Here is a 12,940-nt window from a genome sequence, read left to right as displayed (position 1 = left end):
GTTAAAAGAACAGCTTTCTGTTTCCTTTTTTGTTTATTAAAAGGCTCGCTCTGTTGAGGATGGGGCCTGGGCGCTTGCCTGAACCCCGAAGAGGAAGCAAGAACGGGGCCCGCTGTGGCCTGATCTCCAAGGGAACGAGAAGGGGAAGTTCCGCCTTGGCAGAGCGTGTGTGGGGCGCTCTGGCTCCGCTCTATGGTTGTGGAAGACTCGGGTTTGCCGCTCCAGAGAACTCCTTGGAAAGGTGAGGCGAAGGCGGGATGGAGACTGAGGCCTGTGGGAGAGAGCGGAGCCAGCCCAGCATCCAGGGCAGGGCAGGGCAGGGGTGGGAGCCAGGGCCAAGGAGGAGGCTGGTGGCGCTGGGGATGAGGAAGTCACCCCGCGAGGGCATGGAGAGAGACTGCAGAATGGGTGCAGCTTGGCACTACTTGGACTCAGTGCTAAGGAATCCCAGGCGGTGTCGTTTGGTCCTTTGCAAAAGGCCTTGTAAAACTACAACTCCCGGGATTCCATCGCATCCAGCCATTGGTACTCAGAGTGGTGTCAAGCTGCGTTATTTCTGATGCACCCTAAGAAGGCTGGGCAGGGAAAGGACCCAAGCACAGGAAATAGTCAAAGCACATTATGACAAATGGATGTCCCACCTAAACCCTTCAACAGATCACATTTATAGGGCACATATTTCACTTGCAGAAAATGCTGGCTCTTCCCTGTGTGGCTGCATCTGAAAGCCTAGATAATGTTGAGATAGTAGACACAGCTTTGACTTGCATGAAGGAGTTTCCTGTGAGATGCCTCTGATGCAATCTGAACTGACGGCTGTTCATCCCACAAGCCACCCTTCCCTTTTATGGTCTGCGAAGGGAGGTTTCATCTGTTCTTCTGGTGGGTGCCCTTCCATCAATGGATGGGCCACAGTTAAGGCTCATTCTGTGTATCCCTTCTGAAATTCACAGCAAGTGCACTCAGGCCCTTTCCACACTGCCATATTGAGTCTAGATGAGTGGTTCTCCACCAGTGAATCCCCAGGCCTACAACTCCCAGAAATCCCAGCCAGTTTACCAGCTGTTAGTAAAACCAAATGAGAGACTCCCTCCTGGGCAAACAGAAAACTGGGCGACTTGGAAGGCTCTGAACAGACTGCGCTCTGGCACCACGAGAGGCAGAGCCAACCTTAAGAAATGGGGCTACAAAGTGGAATCCACAACATGCGAGTGTGGAGAAGAGCAAACCACTGACCACCTACTGCAATGCAACCTGAGCCCTGCCACAATCACAATGGAGGACCTTCTTGCAGCAACACCAGAGGCACTCCAAGTGGCCAGCTACTGGTCAAAGGACATTTAATAGAATACCAAGTCTGCAAGCTTTGTGTTTTGTTTGTTTATTTTTAATGTAATACAACTGTTTTGGTTCGCTCCTGACATGATAAATAAACCAGTTGCTAGGATTTCTCAGAGTTAAAGGCCAAAACATCTGGGGACCCACAGGTTGAGAACCACTGGTCTAGATGATCTGCTTTGAACTGGATTATTTGGCAGTGTAGACTCCCATAATCCAGTTCAAAGCAGATAATGCAGATTATTTGCTTTGATAATCTGGATTAGATGGCAGTGTAGAAGGGGCCTCAGGTTATCTCCAGCGTTGTGGGAGATCAGCGACAGCTCAATCAATTAATCTCAATTTCCCTTGTGTTCCTTTCAGTTGTAAAAAATATGCATAATATAATAGAGACAGTCCCTGAGTTACAGACATCTTACAAACAACACATAGTTAAGACTGGGGCTGCGATAACAGGAAATGAGAGAAATCTACCCCTTGGAAGGGAAATTCATTCCTGAAAAAGTTATCAAGGGGAAAAGGTGTCTCCACTGAAGCTTTCCCACCAATCTTTGTTTCCATCTCAAGCCAATTTTTTTCAAAATCTAACTATGACAGGGACAGAAAGTGGGGTGAAATCTTCTGAACAGGATCACAGACAGCAAAACAAACACCACAGAGGTGTTAATACTTCCCTGTGTTATCCAAAACTAAAAGATCTTTGGCTGGAGCAGGCATGTAGCCGGGGGGGGGGGGGGGGGGGGGCTCGGGGGGCTTCAGCCCCCCCCCCCCCCGAAATTTTCATGGTGGTTCGCGAAAAGGCCTTATTGGTGCATTATTTAAATTGTTATGTTTATTCATATCATGATCTGATCACCATACTCAATATATCCCATATGCATGGGGGTATTGGGGTAATGATACAAAAGGTTTGCTAGGCTAGACCCTCTTTCACTCAGACTCAGCCCCCCCCGAAACTCAGCCCCCCCCCGAAACCCCCCCTGAAAAAAAATTCAGCCCCCCCCCGAAACGAAATCCTGGCTACGGGCCTGGGCTGGAGTTACACTTTTAAAATGGACTTGTTCTGATGTACATACAAATTCAACTTAAGAGTAAACCATTAAAATCCAGTCTGTAACTTGGGAACTGCCTGTAAAATAAATATTGACATATTTGTAAAAAGATTTTCAAGAACCAGAAAATGCATGCAACACAAGGTTGTTATCCTATTGTTAGAGGGTGGGGGATGTAATTTAACATATCTAGGCAAGGGTGTGTTGAGACACAGTGTATAGGTGAGTATTTTAGCAACTTTTTGAAAGTGAGGAGAGAGGGTTTTAGTTCCTTTGGGAGGGAGTTCCAGAAGCAGGGAGCGACCACGGAGAAGGCCCCGTCTCTTGTTCCCACCAGCCTTGCTTGAGACGGGGGTAGGACCGAGAGCAGGGCCTCCTCTGCAGATTACAATGCTCGAGCCGGTTTGTATATGGAGATGTCGTTCTGCAAATAATCTGGGCCCAAACTGTTAAGACAGTAGATACTGTATAAGTTGTTTAAAGTTCATATCCTTCCCACCATCCAGCTCTATCCACCCTATGTCCTATCATATTCTTTGTTGGAGTGGTATATGTGGTCAACATCACAAATCTTTAGGTTGTTAAATGGACGGGCTGACTGGATTGTGATCTTGCCACCTCAGAAACATGCATCACTGATTTTGATCAGATGTGAAAGTCAACTTGACAAATTAGTGACTATGTAACAAAAATTGAAAAAAGAAATGTTCCTGGTTCAAAAGTGTTATTTCCTGTTTAATTGTGTGGTACTTACTTTGAAAGTAGTTATACTCCAGAAACTTCATTTTTGTGGTTGCCACAAAACTCACAGCAGCTCAGATGTTGAATTAGTTGAGATGCGGTGAGATATTCATTAAAAACTATACGCTGTAACATGTCCCATAAAGCAGAGTTTTGCAGTTTAATAATTTTTCCCCATGTTTTTATGATAGAGCCAATTAGGAAATGACATTTATAACCCAGGGGGAAAAATGTGTTATATAGGTGGTTATTCAGATACTGCAAGTGCAGGCTCTTAACATTTGAAATACATGGCATTGAGTTCTCTCAGTGTTGAAGTATGCATTTGACTTTAGGATTTCTGCATTTGATAATAAACAGCACATAAATCCTTACTATTCTTTGAACATGAAGAAATTTCCTAAGGAAATTAAAAAAACACACACAGTAATGGTTTTTTTCTATGTCATTATTTAGGTAATCTTTGTGATTGCTCCTAAGCTTTATAGATCATCACTCCTCCTTATTCCTAAAAATGTATATGATCGTTGAAAACCATTCAAAATCCGTTCTTCATTTGAAGAGGTCGCCCAGTATCAGATCTTGGTCTCTCCTTGTAGGTAAGCTATTCATCTTTTTGTCTAATGTTGCATCAGTTCTGAATAGGTTTTTTAAGTGTTTTTTTTTTCAAAAGTTTGTTTTCATACTGCAAAATATTTTAATTTTATTTTACTGTTCACTTTTTATATGTTGCTAATTGTGTTGTTTTTTAAAAAACTGTGAGCTGCTTTGAGGGTCAGTTTTGGGAAAAACAGGATATAAATAAATATACCAATATACAATAATAGAGCAAAACAACTGAAATGAAATATGAACTGTAGGGGGAAAAGCCCTCTTATTTGGACTTTTGTTTGGACTCCTCTTATTTGGACTCCTCTTTGTTGGACTTTTATTAAAATCAAGAAAAGCCATTTGATTGTAGTGAATGGAGCACAGACCAACCTGCTGAACAGGAGCCTGCATAGATGAGATTAGCTTTGATGAACTGATTGGAATATTAATTCAGACATTATCTCTAGGTTTCTAATTCATGTTGTATTGATATCTCAAACTTGGATTCAGTAATATGTTTATACCACATGTTCCTTCAGCCCTGTGGCAGTTAATTCTGAAACTTTTATGAACCAGCAAAATAATGCCATGGTGCAAGAATTTATGTACAGTATCTACTGTTCTGTTGGCATTGAACTATATCTTTAGCTGTACCGCAATATTAAAATCTTTTAGGTTCAAGAATCTAGGACATGTGTAGGAAAATGGTGATTAAATGGCTGAGAGTTTCATACATACTATTAGGTCTGATACAAGGAACTGGCGAAAAAACTTTGAAGAAGCTGTGTGCATTTCATGCAACGATGAAAAATTGGGAGGACTTGTGCATTATTTCTACAAGTTGTTTTTAAATAGATTTGCTTGGAAAAGTAATATTAGAACTGGCCTGATTTGTCACTTGGATAATTGGCATTTTATTTAGATTTCATGTAATATTTTTCTCATTGTTTAATATAGACTGTTCTTGTAGAGGTCAAGTGAATAATTGTTAGAAATTAGTACAGTTACAGTTGTTTATAAAGGTTGTCCAGTCTGAAAATAATATGAATGCAAGTGTCAACGTCTATAAGGCTATTAATGGGAACCTCTTAGGATCGAAATGTTTTAAGTAGATTAAATTATGTTTTAAATTTGTCCCTTTTCTTTCACTTTCTAGGGATCTCATCTGTAGGCCTGGCTGCTGCTTATTATAGTGAAGGTGACATTCATTAACTTCACTTGAAATTTGTCGTGCATTCTTATTGCCGTTGCCTTTTTTGCTCTTCAACAGTCCATTTGAAAAAATTGGTACCATTTCCAGGCAGTCTTTGCCTGGAAACTGCATAAAATTCCGCAGACCTGAAAACACACAAAACCAAAAAATTGCCTTTACCAAGATTAGAACCTTGTGTGTTTTATATTCTGGTATCACCAAGAAAATAAATTTGGGTTCTGATGTATTAAGCCTAATGAAGATTCTCAGTACCATCCAATTTGTGGAATTCCCTCCTCTTGTGTTTCTGCCTGAGACCAATGATGGTTTCTTTTTGGTGACTGGTCAAGACATGTGTTCTTAGTTAAGCGGTTGGGGCCTAATTTACTTTTAAGCATCTGCACAGTTTTGCCTTTAAAACTATTTAACTTTTTAGTGGTTTACTATGAGTGCATCTTGTTTAAATTATTTATTTTAACCTGGAATTGTTAAATTGTGTTATTATTTTGACTTTTTGCTGCCCTGAGATCTTATGACAAAAATACAGTAAATAAATAGAGGATGTAGTGCTGGTTGAGATTAGTGTCAAATTTTAAAATGTGATATATTATGTATTATCCAGATACTTTGGGGTGGAAACTCTTCTATCTTGCTGGCTGTTGCTTTGTAGCTGTGCAAAATCTGGAAGAGTGGGAGGTAAGCAATACTTTTTTTTGCACAAGATTTAGGTGCCTTAGCTGAGTTGATCTGAAAAATTGTGGTGAGAAAGAAAGAAAAAATCCTAACAACATATATGTAAATGAGAGATGAAAACAAAAATTATGTGTCAAAATAAACAAATCTATGGTGACATTACACTACAACATTCTTTGCATTACCGTCTGAAAAACTAGCAACATCACTTCTGAGTATTTCTTGCCTAAGGAAGGCTTAAGAAATTAAAGGGATCACCATAAATAAGTGACAAAGGCACATGCACACTATTTCTAGTGGTGGAATCTATAAGTGTATGATTTCAAGTTTAGTCTTTGTTTTTTTTCTAATTCACTTACATGGCTGGGAAAGACCTCTGCTTAGATGTTGAAGTAGCTAACGACACCCATCAGAAACCATTGTTTCAGGCAGAGAGACTAAAAATCAAGGAACAGGAGACCTCAGCCCATGCTCTGGGCAGGATTTCTTTTAAGTATAAGAACCTATCTCACAAGTCCTTCCAGATATAAATATAAAAACCAACACAATTGCCATTTGGTCATTCTTGATATTGCTGATGGAAAAAGTGACTTAAATCACTTAAATTCAATACATTTTCCCCCCACAGCAAGCTAGCCCAGAACTCTCTTTTATATCTAGGTTCTAGAAAAAGAAAACCCACCTTACAAGTCTGAAGTCTGTTGCGCACTAGAAAACAAGACCAATTAGTTGTTTGAGCCTTTCCTGTATAGTGATTTTGAATTTCACAACACATCCATAGGCTGATCTCATAGTGGAATGACTGTGATGAACTGAAAAGCTATTCTTTTCCATATTTAAAAAAAATTAGGTCATGGAGAATTATTTTTCCCTCCTAGTTTTGGGGAAAGGAAAAATGTGAATAAAAATGAGATTGTTGTTCATATATTTAAAAACAGTATGAATGTATGAGATCATGACTCAGCAATGTATATGGTTTTTAATCTGTTTGATTGATATGTGTTTTAATTGTATATATGTTTAGATTGTTTTATATTTTGATGAGATGTGTTTTATTGTTTACCTCTGTGGCATTTAAGTTTTGCTGGATTTGTAAGCCATCTTTAGTCCCCTTTGGGTCAAGAAGGATAGGATATAAATGAAATAAACAAATAATACACACACACACACAAAACAATTACATGTAGGTTAGCAATCTATGGAATATTTTTCCTTCCACGTGGAAGGACTTCCTACATAATACTATGCAAGTTCTTAGACATCAGAAAGAAAAGCCAATGAGAGACCTTCCTTTGTATTTTTTATTGTTATATGTCAGAGAAGACAGCGAAAGGGCCTAAATGCTTCTGTGAAAAATGTGTTTATTTTTTTTATTGTAGGAAGCTATATTTGACAAGGGTGCTGGAAAGATTTTCCTGAAGACTTTCAACCTTTACAAAAAGCTGTTGACCCTGTCAAAGGCTGGTCATGAACAAGGTAAAGCCATGTGTTAGTGAATGAACAGCATGCCTGCATTGAACAGAAGGGAAGTTAACATGGTGTATGCATTTTATACCTGTTAATGTGCATGTGTATATAAATTCTACAGTTGGATCACAAAGAATCCCAGAGCTTGCACAATTTTAGTGTCTGTTTCCTGCTTTCAAAAACTCAGCTGTTGTACATTACTTTAAAGCAGGGCACAAGAGGGTAATGGGGTTTTGGTTTACAGGAACACAGACTGAGCATCAACCTTTAATTGTGAGGGCAGTTATAGAAACAAACGGATTATTTTAGTGTAAACGAAGCGGATTATTTTAGTGTAATTAGAGGATAGTGTATCAGTGATATGTTGTTTTTTGTCGTTGTAGTTTATTGTAAAATATGTTTTATATGTTGTACACCGCCGCGAGTCGCCCTGGGGCTGAGAGCGGCGGTTAACAAATGCAGCAAATAAATAAATAAATAAATTATGGTGCATTTTCATCACAGGTGCATTTTCATCACATTTTCATCTGATACCAAAGCAGCAATTCATCAGCAATCCCTATATAAGTTCTAAAGGTTGAACTACATAACTCTTGATCCATTTGAATGTTCTTCCTGTTCTTCTGAAAGTAATGATACAAAGTTCTAAAAACACATTTCTCTTTGGATTCCAGAGAACAAATTTTAATGCTGGCATTCTACACTTCAGAGCTAGGAATTGTCTTAACAAAGCTAATTACAGAGATGAAATGCATGATTATGGCATATATTTCTAGTATTGTTAATTATTATTATTATTATTATTATTATTATTATTATTATTATTATTATTTACTTATGCCCTCCTTTTCCCACAAACGGAGAGATAGTTGCAACAATGCAGTTAAAACTTTAAAATATCAACTGTCGAATGAAACAACAGTTGAAACACTTGAAATCATATAGATGAAAACAATAATAAAAACATTAAAAGTACAATTAAAACAATAAAAAACATTTCAGTGTATTCTTTATGGAAGAAAACTTTATGAAATTAATGGTTCAAAAACAGATGACTTGAAGGCATGTACACAATACCCTCATTAAAACACCCTTGCTTTTTGCCTGTCTATTTCCAAAAGCCTGTTGCAGCTGTTATAAAAACTCCTGGGCTTAATTTTTTTCCCGAGAAGCGTTCTTTCAACATGATTCTGCCTTGCAATTGCTGTAGTATCTACAGAAAAGGTTGCAAACATGAAATGAATGCAACTGAAGAGAGGAGGGGTGGGGCAGAGAATTTTGTGAGATTGCCTCTTGGTGAAAGGTTTAGAAAGCTAACCTCTCTCTACTGCCTCTGTTATTTTTTTTAATTGACTCTTAAATTAATGGGGATTGATTGGAAACAGAAGAAAGGAAGTTTGGACTATTTCAGGACATGGGACTGTAAGTGCAATCAGCATAGCTGTTCAACAGTGGAATAGACTGCTTGGAGGATGAAGGACTCTCCATCTATAGCATTGTGTGGTGCCATGGTGGTAACAGATCAATATCTTGTTCTTTTGCCAAATAGTGGTGGTTCCACTGGATGAAATTCGGGCTGTGAATGTGGAAGAAGAGAAAGTACGTTACTTTGGCAAAGGCTACCTAGTTGTGTTGCGATTTGGGACTGGATTTTCGCATCCTCTGACGCAGAATGCAGTGATGGGCTGCAGAAGGTATAGTATTATTGTTCTCTTCTATTACTATTCAGGCTGTAGAAGGGAGCATCATGTAAATTGAATGTAATAATACAGTTTCCAAGAATCTAGCTACTCCTGTGCTATTTACAGATATACTTTGCACACTTTAATTGTATGATGACTATTTGTAACTAAGGTAGACAACTTCATCTTCTTAAAAGGATCAGGGTGGGAATATGGCACAAAGCAACAAACATGTATTTTACTTGTATGCATGTTAGAATATAGGTAACAGTTTCATGATTATAGTATATGCCAGACTACTGATGATAAACATTTGATATTTATTCTGTTTGGGAAATAGTCAATTGTAGAATACTTTGAAATTAGTGTGTGTGTTGTTTCAAAATCCAAGTTTCTGAAATTGGCTTTTGTTCTGCCACTTTCTTATTGGACTTGTAGGATACGTGGAGTGGTGCAGATTGTAATTATTCCAGAATAAAAATTTATTTCAGGCTGAGATCTGCAGTATTACTGTTTCATATATACTCAGCTACTCATTTTTTATTTATATAATAAAAAATCATGCATTTTTACAAAGACTTCTCAAAATGCCAGACTCTAGCAAGTTATTTTTTCCCCATAGGCAGCAGATAGCATTGACTGAAAGAGAATTGTATCATTAACTTTTCCCCCTCCCTTTTTAACAGTGATGTAGATGCTGTGGCCAAGCTTATTACTAACTTTCTTGAACCGAACAAGATGCCAGCCTACCAAAATCTTGAAGACAGCAGTGAAAGCGATGTTACTGATGAAGAGGAGCCCAAGGAGAAATAGCAACAAACCATGAGGCACAATAAGAAGGAACTCTTTGAATGGTACAGAACTGAACATCTTAAGTTCCAGATGTTCCAGATTGAGATTAAGTTCCAGATTGAGTCTTAACTTACATATTTATCCACTTTTCTCCATCTGAAATAATATCAGTTGGGAAAGAAAGACTAGGAAAAAAACTACTGTTTATGTCTTCCAGCCTTCCCACTCTGTGGATCTTTAATAGGAATTTATTGAGAGGAACCAAAGCAATCAGTGCTGTTCTTGGCCCAGTTCAAATGACCATTTAAACTCAGGATAAAAATTCCAAGGGCTGTATGCAATTTTTATACCCCTTCACCCGCTGTTGATTATTCCCTGCTGTCTGATTTCACTTCCCCTTCCTACACACCCATCCACCACTATCTACAGATGTTCATGTGAAGAAGCACTAGGAGCCGAGGAACCATTCCCATGAGTCTGAAAAACTTTCCAGAAGATGTCCTGGCACTTGTTGAAAATAGGGGCTCATAATCCTCTCACTGCTGCTTCAAATGGCAAGAAAAATAGAAAGTGAAGACAAGGAAAGTAATCACTTAATTAGGATGACATAAAGTCAAATGGGACAAAACAGTGCAAATAGAATAAAAATTACATTGGAACTTGGATGTGTACATACTTCCCATTCCATTGAAAGCAATCATGTGGGTCAGAAAGGTTAACGCATCTCCAAGCTAAACTATGGCGAGGTTTGAGTTCACAGGCACATACTTATACATACACCATCATAAACAGGAGGAGGAATAGGAGATTATCTCATTTCACGATAGTTTTGCAGTACATTCACGTTAAAAATGTTATTTTTCTTTTAAAAAATCAATGGTATTCAAAACAAACAAGGACTTGAAATCTGATCTAACTTATTTAGGACATACTTCTGTGTTTCAAGTCTTTATACTTGTTGGCATTTTTTTCTTGAGCCTAAAGCAGTCCATTTCTCTCCAAAAGCATGGCAAAATTGCCCTACATACCCTGAAAATTCACAGTATAATTTTTAAAATACATGGAAAAAATTGGCCTCTGCATTCACAGAAATGGGCACAAGGCTTCAAAGATGGATTTGGGGGACTGCACTTTACCCCTTCCTGGTTTAGGAGATTGTCTTAAATGCATAATTGTGTTGCCTCACTTACTGATGTGTTTTTACAAGTCTTGTCATCAGACTAGAATTATCTATATTGTGGCATTTTGGTTTCTGTTACCACTGCATAATTATAGTTATTTAATGTTAACTTTTTGGTCCTTTGTTCCAAAGGAAATTCCAGTGTTATCTTGATGTTTTAATTATGTATTTTTAAAAAGCCGATAATGTGGGAATTCTTTTATTTAGCCCCTGCAGTCATCTCATCTTAATCTAGATATTAACTCAAATCCAATGTTAATCTAGAAATGGTCTTAAAATCTATCTTGTTTTCAGAACTGAAACAGTCTGTCTCTCTCGCCCACACACATTCATCTCTTACTTAGATGATCCATTCCTTTTCTTTCGCACGGATTGCAACATATTCACTATTTGTCTCCATTCATATATATTTCAAACACGAGTTGACCAGTGTACTATTGTACAACCATGTTTGTTTCTCACATTGTATGCCATATAAAATGAACCAGCTCTTGTATTGTGAGGTGTATGAAATGTGTGTGGTCCAATTCACACACATTCACACATCTCACAATACAAGAGCTTTAAGTGTCCCTAGTTTTCACTTTTGCTGTCCTGTCCATGGAAGATATTTTCTTTGATTAAGTCTAGCTAACTTTAAATTCTCGTCAGGAGGAAAAATACCTCAGAGCCCTCCTATTGTTTGTGGTTTTATGGTTTTGAATATACATTGTGTTTTATAAAGGGGCATTTTTATCTGTTTAAGCACCATCTGTTGCTCAGTATTAAATTCTTGTACTGGATTTCCCCCTCTTTTATGTTTTCATTTGAATAATATATATATCTGGCTCGAAAACATCAACAATAACAAATTGGGAGGGGGGGGGGAGCTAAAAAAGATCACCCTGTAGTTAGTTTCTTGTTTAATACAGAACATAGTAAATACATGTTATCCTGTTTGAACTCCAAAGAATAATTTATTAGAGATATGTCATGCAAAGCTTTTAAAAATTCCTTAGCAAATAATTATGGAATTACAGTTAATACACATGATATTCCAGAAAGAATAGGGTTATTTTAATTTGTCACAAATTCATAAATTGTTAAGACTCCAGTCTATACATCATTCATCAGGAATAAGCAATACTTTTCAACGGAGCTTTATGTCTGGGAGGACTTAAAGTGCAATTTATATAACTTTGGTTGCATTGGCTGGGATTGTTTCTCTTGAATGTAGTTGAAGATTTGAATTCATGTTCAAGTTAAAGTGTATGACAAAGTGAAAAACTATCTGTTGTGAAGGATTAAGAATGAGGTGATCCACAGCAATGAAAAAGTGCATGTATTATTTTTTCTCTTCTAACTCTGGTGAGAAGGTGCCTGCTTCAGACTGCAGTAGTATTCCTATTCCTTTACACTGGGTAAAGACTTGAGCATGATGTAGTAGTTTGGATGTTGGAATAGGAGTCAGGGATACCAGAGTTCAAATCCTAGCTCCGCCATGGACATGTCACACTCTTTCAGGCAAAGGCAATGGCAACTCCTCCCAAACAAATATTGCCAAGAAAACTCTGTGATGGGTTCATGTTAGCAGTATGAACACGGTATTCACAGGGCTAATGGCCTTCCTCCACTGCTGTTCATCTAGGTCAGTGGTTCTCAACCTGTGGGTCCCCGGGTGTTTTGGCCTACAACTCCCAAAAATCCCATCCAGTTTACCAGCTGTTAAGAATTGTGAGAGCTGAAGTTCAAAACAGCTGGAGGAGCAGAGTTTGAGAAACACTGCTCTAGAGAATCATCGTTTTAGCTGATGAGTTAGTTGAGAGAAATCAGTTTCCTTTAAAGAACATTTTGGTTCTCATATATATCTAGGTATATTAAAAAGGTGAACTTTTAATCACAAGTGATCTTGCCAGTTAATGTAAAGTCAGTGTATCTAGAATCTGCTGGAGTAGATCAAAAGCCAATCTAGTCAACCACTATCTTTTCTCACAGTGTCTTCCCATGGTGCATCCACATTGTAGAATTAATGCAGCCTGACACAATTTTAATTGCTATGCTTTCCTACTGAATCTTGAAATTTGTAATTTGGCAATGCATCAGCTCTCTTTGGCAGAGAAGGTAAAGACCTTATAAAAGTAAAACTCTCATGATCCCATGGCATTGATTACAATTTCCATGATTCCAGATGTCTGTGGAAGGCCAAAAGCAAGACATGAATACAACAGCAGCC

The 12,940-nt window shown here is 38.1% G+C and overlaps 1 protein-coding gene across 2 annotated transcripts; it reads left to right on the top strand.

The window, feature by feature from the left end:
• Window positions 1–96: 96 nt before the first annotated feature.
• Window positions 97–11,510, top strand: CYBC1 (cytochrome b-245 chaperone 1). Of its 2 annotated transcripts, XM_060764561.2 has the most exons (7): window positions 151–241; window positions 3,588–3,730; window positions 4,879–4,920; window positions 5,537–5,610; window positions 6,987–7,083; window positions 8,624–8,768; window positions 9,443–11,510. In XM_060764561.2, the coding sequence occupies exons 2-7, from the start codon at window positions 3,646–3,648 to the stop codon at window positions 9,567–9,569; spliced, it is 570 nt and encodes a 189-aa protein (XP_060620544.1). In that variant the 5' UTR covers window positions 151–241; window positions 3,588–3,645; the 3' UTR covers window positions 9,570–11,510. The 2 variants fall into 2 exon arrangements, with proteins under 2 accessions (XP_060620542.2, XP_060620544.1); XM_060764559.2 differs by lacking the exons at window positions 3,588–3,730; window positions 4,879–4,920 and having other exon boundaries at window positions 97–241.
• The last annotated feature ends 1,430 nt before the right edge of the window (window positions 11,511–12,940 follow it).

The sequence above is a fragment of the Anolis sagrei genome, chromosome 2 (assembly GCF_037176765.1).
Source record: "Anolis sagrei isolate rAnoSag1 chromosome 2, rAnoSag1.mat, whole genome shotgun sequence".
NCBI classification, from domain to species: domain Eukaryota; kingdom Metazoa; phylum Chordata; class Lepidosauria; order Squamata; family Dactyloidae; genus Anolis; species Anolis sagrei.
Note: the sequence above shows the minus strand (reverse complement) of the source record. Positions and strands in the feature narration are given on the sequence as shown.